This window comes from Carya illinoinensis, chromosome 10, assembly GCF_018687715.1.
Source record: "Carya illinoinensis cultivar Pawnee chromosome 10, C.illinoinensisPawnee_v1, whole genome shotgun sequence".
In the NCBI taxonomy this organism is placed as follows: Eukaryota; Viridiplantae; Streptophyta; class Magnoliopsida; order Fagales; family Juglandaceae; genus Carya; species Carya illinoinensis.
Window position 1 is genome coordinate 1,684,137 of NC_056761.1, and position 24,936 is coordinate 1,709,072.

General features: G+C 38.5%; 1 protein-coding gene across 2 annotated transcripts; it reads right to left on the reverse strand.

Moving 5' to 3' along the window:
- LOC122279584 (protein virilizer homolog) lies at positions 1-24,599 on the reverse strand. 2 transcript variants are annotated; one of them, XM_043090288.1, is made up of 28 exons: positions 24,333-24,599; positions 23,941-24,029; positions 23,258-23,381; positions 21,451-22,107; positions 20,828-21,196; positions 20,632-20,736; positions 20,284-20,466; positions 19,423-19,564; positions 19,162-19,343; positions 18,966-19,051; positions 18,833-18,881; positions 18,207-18,273; positions 15,136-15,620; positions 14,961-15,060; positions 12,673-12,806; positions 11,051-11,113; positions 10,743-10,973; positions 10,357-10,572; positions 10,098-10,253; positions 9,963-10,016; positions 9,637-9,851; positions 9,473-9,542; positions 8,940-9,265; positions 4,577-4,760; positions 3,077-4,474; positions 2,231-2,968; positions 2,061-2,132; positions 1-636 (listed from the first exon to the last, which is right to left on the reverse strand). In XM_043090288.1, exons 1-28 carry the CDS (start codon positions 24,405-24,407, stop codon positions 616-618), a joined length of 6,591 nt encoding a protein of 2,196 aa, XP_042946222.1. In that variant the 5' UTR covers positions 24,408-24,599; the 3' UTR covers positions 1-615. The 2 variants fall into 2 exon arrangements, with proteins under 2 accessions (XP_042946222.1, XP_042946223.1); XM_043090289.1 differs by having other exon boundaries at positions 10,743-10,959; positions 11,046-11,113.
- Positions 24,600-24,936: the final 337 nt, after the last annotated feature.

Consider the following 24,936-nt stretch of genomic DNA (forward strand, 5'->3'; position numbering starts at 1 on the left):
AAGTAAAATTCACTAAAACAAGACCAACAACGCAAGTCCACAAATTCGGGAATGTAGCCAGACATTCTTACGCAATAACACTAAATAAATTCGCAACAAATCCCCAATCCTTCAGGAACTAAGGCCTCATGAGTCAATAAACTGACTTCTGCGTCAATCACATCGAACGGAAAGTGATGAGGTTTTCTATATACATCGAGTTAATGATAGCATTGTTGCTCTCTACAATCTCAATACAACACACATCTACGAAATACACCCGTTTCAAGTTGACAAATTTGTCGACTAATACCTCCACCTTTCTTGTCAAAAGCCACATCTTCAGCTGTTGACAAAATACATGAAAAGCTTTTCCCGTTGAAAATAAGATGATTCGGATGCAATTTAATGAATATTAAGATTAAAGAATACGTGTATATAGTACATTACTAAGACAAAATTTAGCAGACTAAACACGATCGAAATAACATCAATGCCAACAACATTTGTAATTCCTGCAACGAAGAATAATGACTGCTGGGGCAATGACTTCATTACATACTCGGACCAGTAGCTTCCAGGTCTGAAGTAACCCACAACAGGTAAGAGCTCATCTTTTAATTCCTCCACCGTGTGCTATAGCTGACCCAACCTTTCCTGTGGAACCACAAAAGCCACCAATTTAAGCATCAGAATGACAGTTATATACTACTCAAAAAGAAAATAAAGTCCCTTCATAGCTCAGATATTTTAGGGCTACAGCAGCTTGAAATTACACTCATTGATGCGAGGACTCCAAGCATATAAAGGTGCTGCATTGGCATAGGCCATTTAAACTCAAATGTTGCTGGTTATTGCTTCGGAAACCACAGAATGCGTGGAGAGAATGGGATAGTGAGGAATGAGAAGGGCATGTTGTGATGGCTTTCTCACACTTCTATGGGGAGGGGACAGACAAACTCAAAGGCAGAGGTGAGAGGGCTCTTGGATGGTTTAATGTTGTGCAGGCCCTGGCTTGTTATCCATAGAGGTGGAATCAGATTCCAGGGTGGTAGTAGATTAGCTAAATGGACACCATGGTTTCTTTGGGACCTATGGGACCAAGTCACCGTAGTCAGAAGTGATTGTGATATCCTCATCAGCCATGTCTTTTGAGAAGTGAACCAAGTGGTGAATTACTTGGCTAAATTGGGAGCGAATGACGTATCATGAGACTGCAATCAAAGGAATGAGTTTCCGAGAGAGGTACGAGGAGCCTTTCCAGTCAACAGAACGTGAATTCCTTACATGCATTGTAAAAGAACTTTGCTTTTGGAATAGATCAAAGAGGATATAGGTTTTTACATGCCTTGGTTTTGGGCTTTGATGATATTTTTGTATCCCCCAAGGTGTTCTGATGTAAGCATGGTTTTCTACCACCATAAGTGAGGATTTTATTTTTTGATCAGTAAAACCATAAGTGAGGATTTTTAAATGAAAAAGATGTCTAGGTGTGGCTCGAGATTTTCAAGGCCAACCTAAGTTGAGGTGAAAAAAGAATGACAGTAACATACTGCCAAAGAAACCAAAACATGTAATGCTAATGTGCATAAGACGGAAAATACAAAAAGGCTAATTCATACTCTAATAAAAAATGCAACGGACTAGAAATGACAGTGGAAATGGTCCTGTGGCATGACACCAGAAAATTAGGAAAAAATGGAAACTAATATTCATAATTTTTTGGGCGACAGAAAACTTCCAACCTTGGCTTCCTCTTGTAATTATCAAACAAAGATAATGACTCAAACAAAGAATACATAACTAGGAGAACAGACCTGAAGTATGTATAAATAAAGTTATTGTTCAACACAGGAACCATATAATTCTTATATCGTTTTTGTTTTTTTATAGGTAAGCAAGAACATTTATTGATAGCAATAGTTATAGCCCATGTACACAGGTCGTAAAAAGAGAAACACCTAAGCATGATTAACATTTACTACTTGTATCTTTTTTGTTGCTGACGAGAAATTAACACTTCCATGGTAGAAGAAAGCCAAAAGACAGGAAGCATAAATCATTGGAATAAAACCATATACCTGAAGCATCTGCATTAGTTTAGGATGCTGTTCCAGAAGCTGGCAGAGTTTATCCCGATCGCTTAATAAAGACTGCCATGAAAGGGGATTAACAATGATCAGAATGAACAAAAGCAATACTAATAACTACATACGTAGAATTCTTTCCCATGAATTATACATAAAAATACCTGAATAGCTTCTGGGGATTTGAAGTACTCATGTAATGACATTCCTGGATCTTGTAGCTGATGGATTGCAACATCCCCCTGCTGATGTAAAACTGGCTGTTGAACAAGTTCCATTTGCTGTTGTGCATGTGAAAATTCCTGCTGTTGAGATTGATAATAGGAATTGATGGGAGACATTTGTGACTGTTTCAGCATCTGCAGAGGATGCGCTTGCATGTGAATTTGATTTTGCAAAGGTACTCCTTGTTCTAACTGCTGTGAAGCTTGAATCGATGGCCTAGGATGCTGAGGTGGCTGGGGAAGACGTGGAAGCTGAGGGGGTTGTAAGGGCTGCAACTGGGCTATGGAATGTAATGTTGGAATCGAAGGCTGAGGGATGGCGAGACTCTGCAAGATACTTGGTGGGTTCTCACCGAGCTGCTGACTTGCTGTGCTTCCATAAAGGGTGATCGAAGCTGGTCGACTGAAACTTGTGGATGGCATCAAGGGAGGTGGTAGATAAGATGTTCCAACACTTGTTGGATTGTATAGTGAGGATGGTGAGGTAGAAGTTTTAGTAGATCCTAAATTAAAAGGGCTAGATGAATATGGAGGTGGTGTAGGAGGAAGTGGTGGAGGCGGCCTAGCAGATCTGGGAGAAGGGATGGAAGTCCTTGAATACTTGGAATCTGGCATGGGAAGGGAAGATACATATGTTGCTGAACTGTTGTTAAAGGTGGATAGGTAATCTGACTGAACCTGAAAAGAAGAAAAAGACGTGTAATTACATAAATGCAAATTAAGAAAAAAGCAGTAGGCAGCATTGCTGCTGCAAAATTTGTGAATGAGGGGCGGAAATTCTCTTACTTGGAAGGCAACAGGAAGTGACTGCTGTACATCCATTACAGGGTTAATAAATGGCGATGATTGAATAGGAAGTACATCAGAAGTCTGAGACATAACGGGCAAGATTGTTGGAGGTGGCGGCATTGGAGGTAAAGGAGGTTGATTTGGAGGAAATCTCTGATCATAAAGTCCTTGAGATCCCATAGCCCCAGGCACATTAACAGGAATTTGTGGATTGTTATTTGCATAAACCTTTTGTGGATTCATCCTAGACTCCACCGGCAATTGCAAAGATGATGCTGACGAACCATTGTAAACAGAGGCAGGAAAACCAGAACTACCTGTTGCTGCTGCAGAATCAAACCTGCCTGAGATCTTAACTGGAAAAACATTTTTTGTCTCATCAGACTGCTCAAAATACTTCTTATCTGAAGAAACACTTGATTCTCGAGTCAATCGTATTTCAGGACGCGAGACTGACATACGTGAAGAAAACTCACTTTGGGCATTTTCATCAACATTCAATGCTATTGTAGTACCCAGGTGAGAAAATTGGCTATTTTCATTGACATCACTCTCTGTCTCTTCAACAATTGAGCGGGGAGAACTTTGCTCCACTATGAGTGGGGCAGGCTGCTGTAGATTATCATCTGGCTGAGGAAAGGGCAATTTGTCATCAGATTCTGACTCCTCCCCATCAAAAACTATATCAATTCCCTGAAGTTCATCATCTAGCTCTGTTTTCAATTGCTTAGACTTGAATTTCTCCAAATCTGTGCCATTCTCAGGACCTAGATTCTTCCCTAGTGCTGCTGCCTCCCCAACAACTGTTGCTATTGGATTCTGGCGTTCCCTTTCTAAGGCCATAAATTTATCCACATGTATTGACGGCGGCCTTCCACCAGTAGATCCAACTCGTGGGACAGCTATTACATTAGAATTACTAGTATTATCAATACTTCTTTCTCTTGCAACATAGTCATCCACATGCATAGATGGTGGCCTGCTGGTATTTGGCTTCCGCCCCCTGAAGTTGTCCCTGCGAGTAGAACCAGAAGGGGCATTAGATGGTCCCAATCCCCGTGGAAATGCACCTTGGGCCACAAGCTCAGCCGGTGAATTTTCTCCTCTAGCGCGTTTACTTAGACCGTCCACTGAAGAAACTTTTCTCTTTCCAGGAAAAGCTGTCTGTGATGATCTATCATCAGGACATTCCCACAGGAACTTGTCTCCTAGTCCTAGGTAAAGACAATCATCATCCTTTTCAGCACTGCCATCAGCCATCCGATATATCTTTGATGAAGCCCTAACATAATTTGGCAACAAAAGAACATTTTCACTAGAAAAAATATCATCCACCTTAACAGAACCGGCAGGCTTCTGCAACATTAACAACAATGTCTTTGCAGACTCTGTGGCCTACAAAAAATGAAACGGTAATAGTGAAGTCAGGTGGTAAACAAGCAGCCAAGGGGAAAAGAAAAGAACGTAAGCAAAGCCAAATTTTAAATTTAACCATACCCGATACAAAGAGGTGTCTACGTCAGAGGTGGCTGCATGGTGATCAGCAGTGATCTTTGAATTCAATAAAGTAATCATTTCGTGGATGTAATTAATATTATCTTCAGAAAAGCCACCAGTCCCATGCATATCATCAGGAAGCCCAAAAAGGAATTTCAATGCAACAACACTGTCCAAGTTCAAACTAACCAACAAGCAAACTGTAAGTCTAGCCAGTCAAATCAATTTCAGAGAATCAATGAGCCAGTCAAATCAATTTCAGAGAATCAATGTATGGAAAGACGAAAATAATAAGTACAATCAAATATTACTCCATCTGAGACTATAGGAAGAGTTTGTGGCAGTAACTAAAGATAACACGTGATAAACTATGCTCATACAGAAGACAAGGGGCATAATCCTCAAGTCAGTTCAGATCAGCAAGTGTTTTACCATTTCAGCAGAGAGGATTGAAAAAGCTAGCAAACAAAGAAATCACACAGCAAGCAAAGCTAAAAGCCTAAAACTAAAATCAACAGCAAGTTCCTAGCATAATAAACTAACAGAGGGCCATCAACTAATTGCCAATGACCATTGCTTCAGTTTATTTATTTTTTGATAAGTAATCAAAGTGTATTAATCAAAGAATAGGCAAAGCCATGTGTTACAAAGAAAGCCCTAAACTAAGTAGGGACAATAGATACAAGGAAGTCATGAAAGGCTTGACCATTAAAATTAACGGCAATGGCCCAAGTACAAAGAGTTCTAAAAAAGAAAGCTTTTAGTTCCTCCATCGATCTCCCTTTGTCCTCAAAAGTCCGTTCATTACGCTCCTGCCATACGCACCACATGATACAAATAGGAATCATCTTCCATACAGCCTTGATCTGCTGATTGCCTCTTAAATCTGTCCAGCTAGCCAGTACCGCCACAACTATCTCAAGCATAACCCAACCCAACCCAAATCTAGTCTACTAAATACCTTGTGCCATAACCTACGAGCTACATCACAGTGTAGTAAGAGATGGTTCGCCGATTCCCCCCATTCTTGCACATTCAACACCAATCTGCGATGATCACCCTTCATTTCCTCAAATTATCCGTTGTGAGGATCTTATCCAAAGAGGCGGTCCACACAAAAAATGCTGCTTTGATAGGTAATGAAGAAATTTTATTCATGGTAGGCAAAGCCCACGTACACAGGAAGTATACATGAAAATAACTTAATTAGAGTTTACAATCGAAAGTAGAAGATCATATGGACATTCAGCCCATTACAAACAATCGCCCTCGCCAATAAGAACAAAGTTCTAAAAAAGAAAACTTTAAGCTCATCAATTGTTCTCTCGCAATCTTCGAAGCTTCTATCATTTCTCTCCCACAAAATACACCAGCACATACATATAGGAACCATTCTCCAGATTGCTACCACTTGTAAGTTGCCTCAAAGGCCTCTCCAGCTTGCAAGGAAATCCACTAGTCTAAGAGGCATATGTCAATGATATCTATATATGGCAGTAAAAATATATGGCTGTAAACAGCAGTAGTTGTATATATGTGTATAGGCGCCAACTTTAGTTTATTTCCTTTCTTGTATTCCTTTATTCTTTCCTATTTTACAGATGACTTGTAGGCTGTAATTAAGACTTGGCAGCATATATAATATACGGAAACTCTCATTTGAGGGTATTCAAGCAAACTTGACATGGTACCAGAGCCCTAGAATTTTCTGGGCAATTTTTTTTTTTTTTTGGCAGATACTTTCTTTGGCTTGTGTCAGCACTCTCTGCCTTCACTTTCTGGTTTATTTTTTTTGGGCAACTCTTTCTACATAGTTGTCGGCACTCTGTTTTTCAGAGCAGTGTTTTTGGCCTTTTTTGGAGCTTTCGGTTGGTGGGTCAGTGGCTACAGGAAATTTCAGCAGTTTCTGTTTCTTTAGAGAGGTGTTTTTTTTTTTTTTTGGCCTCTTTCGGTGAACTTTTCTCAGGCTCTGTGTGTAGGCTTTTGCAGAGAGATTTTCTCAGTTTTTTGGTGCATTTTCTGGTAGTATTTTCTAGCAGTGGTATTTTCAGGTATTTTGGCATTTTCAGGTCAGTATTCAGGTCACTCATTTTGATTTTGTGGTCATTATGTCGGGTGAAAATTCAATCATTCGATTTAATGGAAAGAATTATGGAAGCTGGGAATTTCAGTTTTGAATGTTTGTGAAAGGAAAGGAATTATGGGGTCACTTGGATGGGTCTTCTGTGGCCCCTACTGATCTCAAAGAATTTAGTTCTCGGCCACCTTGCCTCTAACAATGTTACTCTTTCAAGTCCAGTGACTACCTAACTCTTGCGGGATCTCTCAGATTCAGAGAGAGAGTTCTTGCCTCCTCACCTTCCATACCAAGTAGCTCCTCCAAGAGAAAGCGCCTCTGTTGCATCACATTGCCAAAAACTTGTTCATTCCATTGCTTAAGATCCTGTTTCAATGATTTTAGCTTTCTTTCCATTATGAAGCTTGGAGGGCCTTGGAAATTGTAAGAAGACTACCATTGTCTAACCCTACCTACAAAACCATCATATTTAAGCCACATATTCTCAAATTTAAAATAACTTCTACTCCCTTGGATGCCTCCACAGTCTAACATGATGGAGAAGTGATCAAAGCATAACCTAGGTAATCTCCTTTGAGTTACATCCGGAAAATGTAACTCCCAGCCAGGAGTTAACAAAAACCTATCAATCCTCAACCAATATGGGAATTCCCAGTTGTTGGACCAAGTAAACGTACCTCCAATTAATGGAATATCCATAAGCTCCTGCTCTGAAATGAAATCAAAAAGCTCCCACATGGCAAGAATGATGTAGAACACACCCGATCTTTCACTCAGGAAGCGAGTTACATTGAAGTGCCCCCTATGCAGCTTGGTAACTCCCACCAATTAAGATGTCCTACCAATTCTTCCCACAATGACCTTCTCTCCGAATCAACATTAGGGTCATAAATTCTAGTGAATGCCCATTGGAAACAGTCTTCTACAAGAGCAATCCATAGTGAACTCACCCACAAATTCCTCCACCCTTTTATCGAACATAATTAGGATGCCACCAGATGTTCCTTTCAAAGGCAAGTACGACCACCCTACACGTTGACCTCTCCATAAGCCCCGAACTAATTCCCTTGTGATGAATTCTAATTTGGTCTCCTGTAAGCAAATAATATCACCCTTCCATTGACGAAGTAAGTTTCTAACTTGGAGCTGTTTATTATACTCATTGCCCCTTTATTTTCCATGATATTTTTTTTTGGCTTCATAAAGCAACCATCTTACCCCTCCCCCTTAAGACGCCCCCGTTTAGAGCTCTTCTCCAGTTCTCTCTCCCCCCCCCCCCCCATCTTTCATGGCCCACGTAATCCTCTTGAGTTCTCTCTCTCTTTTTGGCCAAATTAAGGGATGGGTCCCGTCGCCCTCAAAAGCAGAGGGGAGCCGTAATTCGTATGCAGCTCCTACAGAGTGAGAAACATTCTCCTCCCCGAGGGAGGACGAGCGTAGCGAAGGAGGGGAAGCGTTAAGGGACGCGCGCGCGCGAGTCCCAAAACTTGAATGCACGGCATTCTTCCAAATTTCTTATTTGGACTGTGCATATCCAGCCTCTATTCTTGTGAGTAATGCCATAAATTCATCTTCAAAACCCCACTGCTTCAGTTTATAATGCAATATACACCTCCAAACACTTGATTGTCTATGTATATATCCCTGATGTTAATTATGCTCTGAATTACTGGATATAACACCTAATAACTTTATGCTAAGTAAGTTTCTATCCCACAGGAAGGTTACATGCATAAACACGTGCACAACAACACAAGAAGCTGTAACCTTTCTCAACCAACAATCCTTCCCATAGTTTGAATCCCATACCTACGATATGCTATAAATGGCATTGATGGGCTATATGGCTGGCAGGCTATGAAAAAATCTCAAGAGACAAGTTTGATAAAGAACTCAAGCAACCACTAACAATGGTAGCTTTTACATGCTACACACCGATGAGCCCACTAACAACTTACAATTACATAGCTATAGATTTGCGAAAGTCACTGTCTACAACCCAACAAATCAAATGTACAAAAACTAATCGCTACAAAACTTGATCTTTGGGCCGTGAAGGATACATTGCACAGAACATAACATCTTTCTTAAGTTGATTAATAAAAATTGTTAATAAATACAGAAGAAAGGGGGCAAGCAAACCATATTAAGGTAACCAAAATGACAAATTAATGAATATAAATGCAAGCAACAAAGTGGTGACGATAAACCTTTTGTCAACATAAATCCAAGTCTATAGACAAATACTCACAACCACCTCTCCTCATAATGCATAAAAGAACTCACCTTTTCCCATCAATGCAAAAGCGCACAGCACTCAAAGACAAAGCGTCAACAGCTTCAATTGCATCCATTGACAGACCATCTTTGGTATCAACTGATGTTAACAACTTTTTCCAACAGCTTAGCATAGGGGGGTGCCTTCTCCACTCAAATTCACTAAGAAGATTATCTTTGCCATCCCTTTCATCTCCTCTCCCTAATTCGAGTTCCTGAGTATCAGATTGAATATGAAAGGAAATAGCCGCTAGAGCACTTCGACCTTCACTACAAGAACCCAATTCACCAAAGGCTGCTAGACATGCAAGTAACTCTTTTCCAACCGGTAGGACCTGGAAACAATCAAACATCCAATGACTGATAGTGATCTTTGACATTTTACAATCAAAAGAAAAGCACTTTACAACACAAACTTCTATAAAATAATTAACAATATATATAGCAGCATGAACTTTAAAAAAAAAAAATGAGCTTCATTTATATCAAAGGAATAAGTTTTTTTTTTTTTTTTTGACAAGTTGAAAGGAACAAGTAGTTACCATACAAAACTTGAGAAGATAACGTAAAATTAGTAAAAAGTCTTCAGCACTCAAAGTCTCAAAATTGCACCTGATAAACCATCAATAAGTTTAAAAGTTATATGGTTAGATTCACCAAATATACAAGAATCAAAATAAAGAATATAAAACACATTACAACTCACAAATTGGATCTGCCAGGGTATTGCCTGGGTGTTCGTGCATTACAAAGTAGTGAGATGAACTTGAATGCAGGGATGCACCAACTAATCAAAGTAAATCCACATTTAGTAGAATATTTACTGTCTGGAATATGTTTTGTGTCCAAATCAATGGAATCAAAAACCCTCTCCAACACTTGTGTGAGCATCTGAACAGCACCTTCCTTCAAGCATAGAGCCTGCAAGAGAATGTGATTGTGAGTTAGCCCAACACAGGATTTTTAAAAAACAAAAAAAAAAACCCATATATAGTAAAAAATAACAATAAAATTAGTAAAAGATTAGAAAACCTTGCCACAAGGATGCTCCATTAAGCCAGCAAGAAAATCAAGAAATCTGCAAACCTGAAAATTGGGAAAAAAAGAATTACAAGTAGAAGTACCAGGCTAGATAAACATGACTATGATGTGAAAGATAATCTTCACCTTGTAAGCATCCATGTCCGATGGAGAAGAGGAATCAGAAACACAGGCACGAGTCCATGAGAAAATGGGTCGCACAAGTACACAAGCATTCTCAGCATTTTGGCAAGCGATGCGAATTATTAAAACACGTAGCATATCTTGAATGACCACCAATGCCTATTAAAAAGAGAATTAAAAACAGAACCCCAAATTCAATTTCACCCTTTCTCAACAGTGTCAGAGAAGAGAGAGAAAACTAATCCAGAGGAAAGTGACATACAGATATAGCATATTGTTGGATAATTTGGGCAAGTTTGTCAAGCTGTGGTGTCAATTGGCTAAGAAGCTTTTCAACATGTCCCGGTTCTAGATACCAGTTGACCTGCCTCTCCTTCCGAGGCCCCAATAAAGTCCCAATGGACAATGTTCTAAATGCACACAACAAGGGAGTCCCATTTTTCCAAAGCCAGATACCTTCTTCAGGAAATAAATCATTCTTGCAATACAAAAGAGATTTAAGAATAAAACTAGTCAACCATCACAAAATGCCAGTCAACGCATTGACAATGCAGGAAAAAACGTATGAAACATATCAAGCTAATAAACAGAACCAGAATGGAGAATAAAGGATCAATGACATTATATGAGAATGGAAAATTTGCATACCAAAAGGCACAACAAACTGGACGTCTCTTTTGGGCCCAAGGCCAGGAAAGAAGCAGCATGAACACTGGCAAGCAGGGAATGGAAAAGGCCAGGAGTCCAACCACATACTGGCCAAGAAGCAAGTGCTGACACAATCAGATGGCACACGGCTCCAAAACCAAGTGCAGAATCCGGATAAGGAGAGGATAGGTCTGCTGCACATGCAGCTAGCCTTGGACTACATAGCAAAAACTAAAAACTAAATCATATACAGACAACATCGCCACAGCTCTCAAATGCAAACAAAAGGAAAATCGAAATTACCTTACTTCTCGATGCAATCGTAAAAGGGCATTCATTAGTTTTGCATTTCGGTGTTGCTCCTTAGCTTCCTATAGGCATGGCAACGAAACAAATTCTATTCAAACACAACTTTGGTATAGGTAGAGAATGTCATGAAGGTCATAATATTACAACAGAAAAGTTGATTGTACCAGAAGAAATTTCCTTTTTCCTGAAAGATAATAAGACGATTGTACAAGAAGACAATAAAAACTATTAAGTACTAGAGTCTCATATCAGCCAGGCCAATTCTTATGTAGCCACAATGGCAGTCTCGAAGTATTACAGTTCTGAAAAATATTGGCACCTTGCACCCAGTGAACCATTAGCACAAAGAATAGTGGCAGACCAAAGATAAAGATGATATCAAAAGAAAGGGGCCAATCTCATGCACTAAACAAGAATATTATTATACACCAAATATTGGAAATCCTCCACACTCCTTGATCTGGATAGAAAATCCCACGCATGCAACGTTAAATAAGATTACTCAGGAAAAAGGTTCATTATCAGCACGATTCTCGGTACTTGATAGCAACTGACCACACAGACAACCTAAACTTCTCAGTTAATTATTATGAAAAACCAACTGCCTGGCATCTGAACAGGTCTACCATTTTGTCAGTCACCCATTTCTGCTGCAACATTCTCACATAAACACCTTTTCTTGCAGCACCATATAAACGTACCTGCTCTACAGCGAGGACAGTGCTTAAATCCTAGAGGTTATCAGAGGAAAAGAGCTTAGTCTATTTATGTTATGTGGAGCCAATTTCACCGAACGACTTGCGTTCTAGGTGTTGGGTTCATGCAATGTAACGCCCCAATGGAAGACCCAAACCACATGGCCTATACTCCAAAAAGACTAGTCAATGACAAAATGATACCCCATATGATAAGATTGAATGTAGGTGGTGTATGAGATCCCACATTGCTTGGGAGAAGTTCTTGCTCTTTATAAGGTTCAAATGGAGCTCCAATTGTATTATTGACTAGTCCTTTTGGAGTATAGGCCATGTGGTTTGGGCCTTCTATTGGGGCCTTCTATTGGGGCGTTACAAATGGTATCAAGCCTATTCCAATGGACAGGCCTGACGAGGACGTTGGGAATTTAAGGGGGGTAGATTGTGATACCCCATATGATAAGATTGAAGGTAGGTGGTGTATGGGATCCCACATTACTTGGGAATGAGAAGTTCTTGCTCCTTATAAGGTTCAAATGGGACTCCAATTGTATCATTGACTAGTCCTTTTAGAGTATAGGCCATATGGTTTGGGCCTTCCATTGGAGCGTTACATGTAACCTTGAAATTTCAACACACAAGGATAGTCAAACAGTTCCATGATTATTTTTTTTAAAATGGCGCCATCTTCGAGGCCAGGATTAAGGGAAGTTTCCACTTAACAAAGCTTGTTAAATTGGCTTTGAACTACCAATGTCACATTCAGGGCTGTCCCAATGGCTAGGCAAATTAGATAAGGAATCCTTTAAATAAGAAACGCTAGGAAATAATATTAAATGTATGCTAAGAAATGAAAATTCCTAAAACGGCCACAGTAGATAAGGGAGCCATACATAATTAAGAAGCCAGATTCTTAAAAGACATGCCTGTAATTTTTGCAAAAGGTTGATCAGTAACACCAGAGAAGGAACCAAAAGATCAACTAAGCTCTGCTCACGATTACGTTCTAATAGTAAATCTGATGTAGAATTGCACTCTGTGCCCTCGTCAACAAGGTAATCTATTCAAGAGAAAACAAGGGGATGATGATCAAAAACAGAAGACATCTGCCAAGACTATGAAAAGTATATGATATTAATACAATGTCAAGGGCCCGCTTTAATGCAAATAAATTTTTTTTTATAAGTAAGAGGTAAAATGCAAATAAATTAACTAGTGGAACGATAAAATTCCAAGGAACAAAAGATGCTAACAACGACCTCACTGCACTACAAACAACAGTGAAAGAAATTCAATTAATTATATGCATAACAGTATCAAATATGGTCTTGGACAAAAATTAAAAATAAATTAAAAAAAAAAAAAACAGATTGCGGGTTATGGTACCTAAGTATATGTGTCTATATATGAGAAATGTTTAGTCTACAAAAAGTATTACAAAAATGAAGCTTAAAAAGTAACATAGCTTGATGTGTTAGATCTACTTTATAATAAATAAAAAATTATAATCTGACGTATCACATTAAAATACGTTAGTTTGTAAGTAGACTTTTGTAATTCTCTTTGTACATCATTTCTCCTATAAATACATTATTACAAGTTTTCATGTGTGCACACAATCCCATATAAGGACTTGGCAAGAACTTTGGGCTGTAAGACAACCTCTTTCCCTATGACTTACTTGGGACTTCCATTGGGGAATGCTTCGAGGGCTCCCACGCTCTGGGATTCAGTGATTGAGAAAGTAGAGCAGCGATTAGCGGGGTGGAAGAGAATTTATTTATCAAAAGGTGGAAGGATTACCTTGATAAAGAGTACACTTTCCAACCTACCCACTTATTTTTTATCCCTTTTTCCGATACCAACAAGTGTGGCAGCCCGTATTAAGAAGTTCCAACGAGATTTTTTGTTTTTTGTGGGGGGCGGGGGGGGGGGGGGGGCTTGGGGGATGAGTTCAAATTCCACCTAGTAAAGTGGGAGCAGGTGTGCCGGCCTATTCAGGGAGGTGGTCTGGGGGTTAGAAATCTAAGGGTATTCAATCGGGCTTTATTGGGCAAATGGTTATGGAGATTTGCCAGGGAACCAGACTCTTTATGGAGACGGGTAATTGAGAAGAAATATGGTGGCTTATGGGGGGGTTGGTGCACCAGAGAAGTTAGAAGGGCCTATGGAGTAGGTTTGTGGAAACACATTAGAAGAGGCTGGGGGGTGTTTAATCGCTTTGTTAAACTTCAGGTGGGTGAAGGATCTAGGATAAAATTCTGGAGAGACGTATGGTGTGGTGACAGGGCATTAAAAGATCTGTATCCTAACCTTTTCCAGTTGGCAAGTGAAAAGGAAGCCTCAATGGCAGATGTGATGGAGTTGGTGGGGGGACGGACTACTTGGATCATTAATTTCAGTAGGGTAGTACAGGACTGGGAGATAAGTAGCATTGCAGATTTTTACAGTTTCATTTACTCCATAAGACCAAACAGCCAGCAAGAGGACGCTATGTGGTGGATTCCAGCAAGTAAAGGTATTTTCTCCGTTCGATCCTTCTATAAAGCTCTCACTCCAGAGCTTAATACCGAGTTCCCTTGGAGGAAGATATGGAGTCACAAGGCACCAACCAAAGCCTCGTTCTTTGTTTGGACAGCTTCCTTGGGTAAGATCCTTACCATTGACAACTTGAGAAAAAGAGGGATCATTATCGCAGACTGGTGTTGCATGTGTAAAGGAGGAGGAGAGTCGGTTGATCATCTACTACTGCATTGTGAAATAGCAAGGTTTCTATGGTACGAGGTTTTCACTCAATTGGCGATGGCCTGGGTGATGCCTAAAACCGTGGAGACAATGTTGGCTAACTAGCCAAGCATAAGAGGCAGACAACAAATCAAAACTATGTGGAAGATGATCCCTATATGCATTATGTGGTGTTTGTGGAGGGAGCGTAATGAGCGGATTTTCGAAGACCATGAAAGATCACTGGAGGAACTCAAACTTTTATTTTTTAGAACTCTTTGTAGATGGGCCATAGCTTTAGATTTTAATGGTATGGCCTTTCAAGATTTTCTTGCCTCTAATGTGCCTACTTAGGTGGGGCATCAGAGTTTGTAATTCAGGCTTTGCCTTTCTTTGATCAATAAAACCATTTATTTATCAAAAAAAAAGGAACCCTTTCTGGCAAGTATCCAAAAGAGTAAACCACTAAAAACAATAAAAACGAACTTACCATAATTGTTTGAGGACCTCTCCAGCATGAACCTGCAACTAACCAGAACGGCATAGATAACCGCTGTGGCACCTTCATCATACATTGCAGCAGCAACAGTCTACGCCAAAAGAACTAAAATGAGCCAAGTCAATATTACAATTTTAAGCTAAGTAATATACAGAAAATTACATACTGAGTTCTCCGAAATAAATGCCAAAATTCGAAATGCTGTTGTCAACTGTGCCACAGAAGAGTCACGGAGCGTAACACCATCAAAAGACTTCTCAGAAATATATTTTCCAAGAGTCTCCATGGCATTGACATCAAAACCGCTGGAAGAATCTCCAACAGCATTCTCACCATCAGCCAGATCTGACACGACAACAGTGGTTGAAGTTAAGGGGGCATGGGCATCTCCTCCAGAAGCTAATACAGCAGCATATCGAAGAAGACCAGCCGCCCCATTCTTATGATAAACAACACCAGCATCTATCAATTCCAACAGCCGTGTAGGAGCATCTTTTCTATTTGACCCTGGAGAAGAGGAAAGTAGAGCCCTATGGATCTCTAAAGCATGTCCAATCCAAGAACACAGAGACAATGCCGTTGAATCAGTAACAATGACTTCAAGAATCTCAGCAGCAGAGTGAGAAATTGCAAGATTTAGGGGTACAGCACCTGGACATCCAAAATTCCATTGTCATTTCAACAAGTTCAAACATCCCAAGGAGAAGTGTTTTATACCAGATTTGTTTTCTCATTCAGTTTTTTTTTTTTTATATATATATACAATAACTTGTTCTATTTTAATTTCAAACCATTAGCCAGACATAAGGTGCAAACAATCCTTTGGGGCCACACCCCCTGGTGAATAGCCAGCAATTTAACCAGTTCCATGTAGGGAAACTTCCGAGGGTGCTGTGCACGGGACTAGAGTTTACTCTGCAGGGATAGGTTCGAAGGGCCCTGCCTTGGAGAGGTTCCCCGACCTCAAAAAAATAAAACCAGACATAAAGCTTTTAAAAAAACTACTCAAACAAAAATATGAAAAACTTACTGATTGACCAACAGTAATTTCAAATATCTATAACAGCAATAACCTATCAAAAAGAAACTTCATTAGATGAATTACGCATGTTGAACTCAATTTTTAAGACACCGGCACACAACTTGTGCATTGGCTATAGTTGTTTGAGATGTTAACTGAGTTTACATTTGTTTTTTTTTTTTTTTTTATAGGTAATAAGAGATTTTATTCCAAGTAAATAGGTATAGCCCAAGTACGCAGGAAGCATACAAGAAAATACACCTAAATACAAGCTAAAACAAAATAGTACTAAAATAAGGCATTACAAATATTCATATCCCTCACTAGATTGTTCACCCAAAAATCTAAAGTGCTAAAGAAAAAATCCCTAAATTCCCCCATTGTGCGTTCACAATCCTCGAAACACCTCCCATTTCTCTCAAGCCATAAACACCAAAAAATACACGAAGGAATCATCCTCCATTCAGCTGTACTGCCTCTACATTCCGCTGCACCTTGCCAGCTAGCCAAGAAATCCACCACATGAATAGGCATCACCCAAGCAATGCCTACCCTTGCAAATAACTCATTCCACAAGGCAGTCACCATTTCACAATGAAGAAACAGGTGGTTAACAGATTCACCATCTTTTTTACACATGAAACACCAATCCATCACATATAAACCCCTTTTTCCTCAAATTATCAGTAGTTAAAACTTTCTCCAGCGACACCAACTAGCAAAACAATGCAACTTTACTGGGCACTTTAGCTTTCCAAATGCATTTCCAGCGATATGTTATATTACCATGACTATTTAACACCTTGTAATAGGATTTCACAGAGAGTCTGGACTTGTTATCATGAACCCACTGCGTCCTATCCTCCCTGATCTGATCAATCTTCAAATCATAGAGTTTTACATAGAAATCAGCAGCTTCACTCACTTCCCAGTCCTGTAGATCACTATTAAATTCCACATTCCAATTCAACATATTGTTAGAAAACAAATATGAATCAGCCACAGCAGATCCTTTGTTTTTAGCAATACTGAAAAGTCTGGGAAATGCTTATTCAAGAGCTAAATCACCACACCAAACATCCTGCCAAAAGAAAATATTAGTCCCGGATCCCACTTTGAACTTGAACATTTTTTGACAAAATCACCCCATCCCAACCGAATGGACTTCCATAATCCCACCCCAAATACTCCTTTTATTTCATTAGTACACCAATTCCCCTGCATCCTTCCGTATTTAGCATCTACAATCTGTCTTCACAATGCATTTCTCTCATTGTTGTACCTCCAAAGCCACTTCCCAAGGAGAGCTTTATTAAAAAGCTCTAAATTCTGCACACCCAAACCTCCACAAGACACCAGAGTACATACCTTATTCCAATTCACCAAGTGATATTTACGTTCCTCCCCAATACCATCCCATAAAAAATTTATAAAAATCCTCTAAATTTGTTTTACCACCCCTGCTGGAATAGGGAAAAGAGAGAGGTAATAAGTGACTAAATTAGACAAGGTGCTTTTAATGAATGTAACTCTGCCCCCTTTGGACAAATAAAGCTTTTTCCAGCCAGCTAGTCTCCTCTCAATCTTCTCAATTACCCCATCCCAAATAGACACAGATTTGTGAGGAGCCCCCCCCAAAGGTAACCCAAGATATTTCATAGGTAAAGAAGATACTTTACAGCCCAGAATATTGGCCAAATCATAAATACTTCTGCCTGAACCCACTGGGACAATTTCTGACTTAAATAAATTGATTCTAAAGCCTGGAGACAGCTTCAAAACATAACAATAAAGCTCTTAAAGCTCGAAGATGATCCTGGTTAGCATCACTGAAAAATTTAACAGAACACATTAATTTGATAAATTTAATCAATCAAAATTTATTCTTCAATTCATTTGACTGATCTCTTCTTAAGTTTTCTATGCACTTACATTAATATTCTTTTAGCAATAATTGAAAAAATTTGTACAAAAAAAATGCAGAAGGCATAGCCTAGGTAGACAGGAAACTTAATTGCGACTTGGTATATAACACTGTATTCACAGAGTTGTTGAACTTGCTAGAAAAAAAATCTTACTATTATCTAAGTTTCCCAATTAACTTGCTTTACAACTTATTGGTCCTTTCAAGAGAAAAGTATGCCATACTAGTACCTTCTCTTATTTCAAGATTAAAGCAGGGGACAAGAAAAGAGTAAGCAAGGTAAGAGGACTACCACTAATCTTGGCATCTGGCTCCAATTCCTTGACAGAATGTAGTGCTTCAATTAAAACTGAAACAGCCTACAAAAATGATAATTATAAAGCATTACAGAATATTACTTTGTAGCCATCTAACGAGATTCTCTGCAATGAAAAACATGTTTACATTCAATTGAAAATAATGTTGTGCTAACAGGTTCAAGAGCATTATCAACTATTTACCTTAATAAATTGCACCAGTGTTGAGAGGGTTACTGCTAACTAAATATTCCACCTAGATTATGTGTCAGAGCCTCAAAGAAATCATAGCAAAGACCTGGGTTTGAATCCCTTCTTAAAGACAAGTCACTAACATCTAATCTTTTACTAGCACCCGAAAATTATATCATATCAAACAAATTAAAACCTAGGTCATCTGATATGATATATTAAACACCTGAAGTATTTAGAAATTTTGATAAATATATCTCAGCACAAGGGAAGAATCTGGCAAATCAATCACAACACAATCATCAAATAACCCTGAAAATATTATATGATGCTAGTTCATCTCTTGTACTGTGGTGACTGCATCAATGGAACTAAAGTGAGACTTCTAAATGCCACACTGAATAACTTAAGAAAGCATGCTCATCTCTACCTCTGGAAAATATCCAAGAGCCAGTAGAGCCTGGCGTCCACAGTCAGACCTGCAAATCATTTAAAGAAATCCAAGTCAAACCATTAAAGTGGTTTAAAAATTTTAAATTTACAAAGGAGAGAATCTGTCTTACCTAGATAGGCCACAAAGTTCCCACAAAAGCCATAAAAGTTCTTCTGAGTGTGGAGTTGATGTAAGCAAACGATCTATGGCATTAACCTGCACCAAAGCATTAAAAAACCCACTATACTTAGCGACAATCCTGTAATAGAACCAGAAAAAAAAAAAAGGACTGAGAAATTGTAGGTTTAATCAAGAATTGAACTAACCACCCTCAAGTGCACCCCGACAATCATGCCAACTTCCTGAGGGCTGCAAAAGAAACCCTTGGATATTAAAACAGATGCATACCGAAGAGGAAGAAACTCTTCCTTATTCAAGTCATCCCCACCCCGTAGGGCATTAATTATTGTAGCTGAAAGTTCAGGATGATTTAGCAGAAATATTAAGCCTGAAAAATAAAAACACACAATTAGAAACAAAAAAGTTGTAAGTCAGATTAATAAATATAGCATGTACACTAACAAAACCTGAGCGACAAAATAGAAGTGAAAAGATTATGGCCTCGATTGAAGACGCAATATCCACAAATACGTCCATGGCAGGTCCAACTTCAGACCGCAATACTGATGATGACAACAAAGCAGCTGACAAGGGGAGAAATCCCCTTTCCTGCTTCCACAAAAACATGCTAACTATTAGTATCACCAAGAATTTATCATAGCCATTTAAAGATATAATTGATTGCACGTCAAAATTCCACTCACAAATTGGAGAATAAAGGTTCCATCAATCAATAACAAATTGAAATTTATAAAAACGACTATTCTCCTGAATAGGGGTTCTCTTGTATACTTCTTGTGTAGTAGAGAGTTAAGAAGGCTATCCTCCATTAATTTGACTATTGGAGTGCGAGTTGTAGTAGAGCTAAAGGGAAGATTGATTGAGAGCGTATCAAGGCCAGACCATGAAGTGCTCTGTGCTTGATCAAGGGTGTCCTCAGTTCTAATTTTGCTTTGTGTAAGGAATTTGTGTTGCTTTTCCGGGTCTTATAGGGAGTTCATTACATAGCTTGTGGTGTTTGGTGTTGTATAACCTCTGCAGGGATTGTTTTTGTGGGATGGGACATGGTGGGTTTAGGGCATAGGTTGGTGGTGTTTTCTTTCCCTTTTGATAAGGTAGTTTTCTTGTACAAGTCCTGTGTACTCGGGCATACCATTTGGTTTCTAATAAATTTCAAAAACTTATCAAAAAAATATATTGTACATATATCCACACATTTAAGTATGCTCACACTTGTACATACACAAATACACACATACAAACATGCATTCATAAGTAGATGCATATCCAAGATCTGCTTGAGATGAAGAACTAGTACACTGATATACCTTGATTAGTTCTAGCAAATGCGAGTCAATATCTGAAATTGAAAAACAACAATTTGATGAAGCAATCAAGCTATTGGTTGCTTTATACGACAATAATCCTTCTGTTTGACCAAGAATCAGTGATCTGCTTGCACGAGCCACTGGAGAGGGGTCTTCATTTAGGCCATGTGAATTTATCAACTTCTGCATTTTTTTATAAGTCATTAATCAGCATCTGCATTAATAATTGTCAATAAACATAAACAAGAATTAAATTACAAAACTACAAAATTTTGAGATGCAAAGGTACTGACTACTGCATGTCTCAGATACTAACAGAAACAAATGCAATAAAACATTCCAACTGACCAGGAGCCTCTTAAGTTCAGATTTAGCACTGATAAGCATGTTCAAGGTATCTCTTGTAACCCTACCAACAGCTGAGAGACCTTCCAAAACAGACAGAACTGCACACTGGAAAAGAGAGAAATTACCTCAAGATACCAATAAATAAGATATGGAGACATGCCGACAAAAACACAAGCTCACAAAACTCAAAGCATACCTCATATCTCGAAGCAACTTCATAAAATCGTAAACGGTGGAGGACATAAGTTGCAAGAGAAGCAACATCGTGACGTGGTTTTTGCAACAACAACTTTAACAATTGACTATAACCTTCACTTACACCAGATGGGACATTTTCATCTTCCCGAGGCCACCAACCAAAAAATCCCTCACATCCAATTGAAAACTGAGTAGCCCGCTCGACAACGCCTAGTAGTAGCAACGTGATGGAGATGGAATTTGGCTTGTCACAGCCAAAAATGTTTACAAGATGCTCCAATCCCCCACTATTTACAAAGTGAAAGCAGCTCTCTCTACTGGAGCACAAGAAGAGAGCCACACTCAACCCCAGAAGTACATTTTCTTTCTGAATTCAAGATAAGAGATCAGAACAGATAGGATTAAATATCAGGACAAGATAGAGAGGAGAGGGAGGAAGAGACCGAATGTTCTTTATCCTTTTTTCTGGTTCTATTTGTTATGTTGAGAGCGTATGTTCTTTATCCTTTTTTCTGGTTCTATTTGTTATGTTAATTAGATGTAACTACATGGTGTAATATATTTTTTTTTGATAAGTTACATGGTGTAATATATGAGTGAAGCAGACTGTAGTTAAATCACCTGTGAAAGATCATGATGTCCAAAATTTGAGGAGTTGCTGCTAAAATTGAAGTACTTGCTGTACAAATCCACCAACTCTTTGGAATTAACCAAATCAGCCTCAAAATCAACAAAAGTGCATCCAGCCAACAAGTCAACAGATCCATTCCCGGTTTCCTGTTGCACTTTATAGAGCTCAAGAAACTCTTCCCTGGCCTCACCAATTACGCTCAGCAACACCTTAAAATTTGTTGATTTGGCCCTTGTAAGATTGTTGGAATTGTTTGCAGCATCATGCAACTCACATGTAACATATGAAGAGGCTGCTGAAACCAAAGTGCTTACAACTGTATGTACTGCATCCCCAAGTGTCGACAACCTCAAAATCTTAAACAACAGCTGTATAAATTGCTTGAGCTCAATCGATATATCCAATGCAGCAACTGGAATGGACAAAGCACTCAAAGAGGATATGGGTTCCTCAATTGTCAGGTTAGTTGAGTGCAAAGCCAGCGGGAGATCTTCCAGCTTTCCCTCAGCAGAACTAACTAAATTTCTCAGCGAGTTATCATCGAATTCTATATTGAACTGCCCCAGATCCTCCGCTGTATTTCCATATATAACCAAACTTAGACTGCGGTAGCTGCCCCTTACAACCAGATGATTAGTTACAACAGCCTGACAAAATAATTGACTACTTCAATATACAGCTAAATCCACCCAAACACAAAACTTCAGAGTATATGCTTTAAAAAAAAATCGAGATGAATCAAAATCATAGATGAACAAGGTGATAGATCATCTGACTTGAATGCCCAAATTGAACCTTATTTGAAGTAAGCCCCAAAGACTAATCCACAGGAAATTGATTCTCAGAAGGACAGAATCCTATCACACTCATACCACAATGAATTTCTTCTATTCATTTCTCAAGGTGTATAATCCACAATAAATAGATCTCACAAGCACAGGAAATCCTATCACATCCATACCTCAACGAAGTTCTTCAATTAACTTCTCGAGGCAAACAGCTTGTGTACATCTTTTAGTGACCTTATCACTATATATGTTCTTTTGATCAACAGCCCCAACATTTCTTTCAACAATAGTGAAGTAAATGAAAAAATAATACATTGAGCACAAAATAAAATGCATCTTCATGGAAAACAACTGTACCATTTATAAAGAAAATAATAATTTTGAGACATTACAAGAGTAATGCTTGATATGCCTCGGGCCAGCAAGCTTTGTGCAGGCCATTTGAAAAAAAAAGTTGGACCCAAAAAAATCCACCTTTATGGTGAGTCACACCTTTTTTCAAAAGGATTGTGCAAGACTCGCACGCCCAAGGCCTGCACAAATCATTTTCCACTTTATAAACATCCATGTCTGCACAAAATTCATATTTTTGCTGAGAACATTTATGAAAAAAACCGTCAAAAGAAACACTACTCAAGCAAGTGGCCAACCTCGATCTATATTTAATTATACAATAATTCTAAGTTCTCACATGGTGGTGAGTATTTAAACATTAGAATGCTGATAAATTTAAATTTTCATAAAGGAACTTCCTACACATGAAGTCCATATATTCTGAACAGTTATCCCTTAGAATTCTTCACAAAACTCCTCAATATTAGATTTATTCACACTCAGGCAGTCTCCATACCTTTTCTCCATCATGTAAAAGTAACCCATTGAAGGACATTACAAGTGTGTGTAGTTAACAAGCAGATAGAAAAAATATCAGAGAGTTAAATAGCAAAACAACAAGGTTTCAACTAAATTGGCAAATGAAGCAGTGCAAGGAGAAGGTCGGTCAGATTACCTCCACTTCTAGCACATTTGATGAAGAATGAGAATACAGAAAAGGCAGGCAGAGGCGCCTAAACCTTGTCTCTGCCTCACACTTAACAAACACTTCCAAAGCAAATGAAGGAGGTGAAGTAGCCCTGAAACAGATATAATTGATAGTCAATATTAAAAAAATCTCTATTATAAATTTATATATCATCCAATAATAGCATGGCACGAGCTTCATCCATTAACCGATACTTCAAACATCACTTTTTTTATAAGTAAGAAATTTATTAATAAACGTTATTAGGCATAGCCCAAATACACAGGAAGTGTACAAAGAGAGACACCTAATTGCAAGCTAACCCTGAACTTATCAGAAACAAGTTCTTCACTTGTCAATTCAACCAAATATTCCCAAGTTTTTAAGCAAAATTTCATATGATCAGACATTGAAAATCACAAAATAGTCTAGACCAACCCGCCCATGTGACCATACATTAATGGCGGAACACAACCTGAGCATTTTTTCAGAAAGCATATAAAACTAGTACGTCTTGTTCTAACAAATTATGGTACCACTGCGTTAACATAATCCCATCGAGATTTTTATTTCAAAAATAATACATGCTTGTTAGTTTGAATCAAGTTCATCTTAGTTTAACTGATAAATGGGAGCGTTCAATATTAAAAGAAGCTACAAGCGCCACACACCCAAGAAGCGTTACTGCTTGAGCTGCAGAAGAAGCATTTTGTTCGAGGAACTCACACGCAGTTATTACGACGGGTTCAGCAAACAATACCTGGATAAGAACAACGCATTAGTAAAAGGCAGCATTCAACGAATAATATGCTCAACAGCTTAGTAAACTGAGCGTGTTGAGTAATTTCCCATGCACAGTGGTTCATTAGGAAGCAATTTAAGCATAGGCCGCAGTTTGACATATGCTAAACATGGTAAGAACTTCAAAAATAAATCAACGAAGTTGCTACACGTAATTTGAAAAAATAAAAAGAAAAAAAAAATTGAATCAGAAGAACTGCGTCATAAATTACAACGTACGAATATAACGCTCCTAAATTCGTAGAAAGCTGGAGTGTGTTACCTCGTCAACGTACTCGTCGAGATGTGGATGGTTGAAGGTCTGGGCAAACAAGACGTAGGGTTCGGGTCGACCCATCTGGTTTTTGCGGGTCTTGTAATATGATTCTTCAATGGAAAAAAGGGGGGTTGAGACACTTGGATTGGAAATTTGGAATTCTAGGGTTTTGGGCGTTTCACTCTGGAAATCATGTTTTACATGTTGATATGTCACCGACTCGGAGGAAAGGAGAAACTGGGAATCCTCGTAGAGGGAAGAAGAGAGTTTTTAATTTTTACCAAGTTTTGAATTAATTATAAACCCTTTTTAGTTTTTACGGCCTATAAAATGCAAGCTTTATTTTTTTAATCCCCACTTCATTGATCATAAAAACTCCAAACAAATGTCTAAATAATTATATTTCTATTGTTTCAAAAAATGTATATATTTCAATGTTATAAACTATTATTTTTTAATGAAATAAACAGATCGCCTGAATCTTAAAAAAAAATTTAAAATAAATGTTGAACTTAAGTCTTAAGAGCTGGATTGGGACTAAAATTAGATGAAATTTTATAAATATAGTAAAATAATTTGTAAATAGTAATAAAATAGTTTAAGTTTAATA

Coding starts and splice junctions, on each gene's coding strand:
- LOC122279584 (XM_043090288.1), bottom strand. CDS start 24,407: ATGGGTCGACCCGAACCCTACGTCTTGTTTGCCCAGACCTTCAACCAT. Junction 19,565..20,283: donor ATTTGCTAGAACTAATCAAG/GTATATCAGTGT, acceptor TTGTGGAAGCAG/GAAAGGGGATTTCTCCCCTT. Junction 4,475..4,576: donor TAGACACCTCTTTGTATCGG/GTATGGTTAAAT, acceptor CATTTTTTGTAG/GCCACAGAGTCTGCAAAGAC.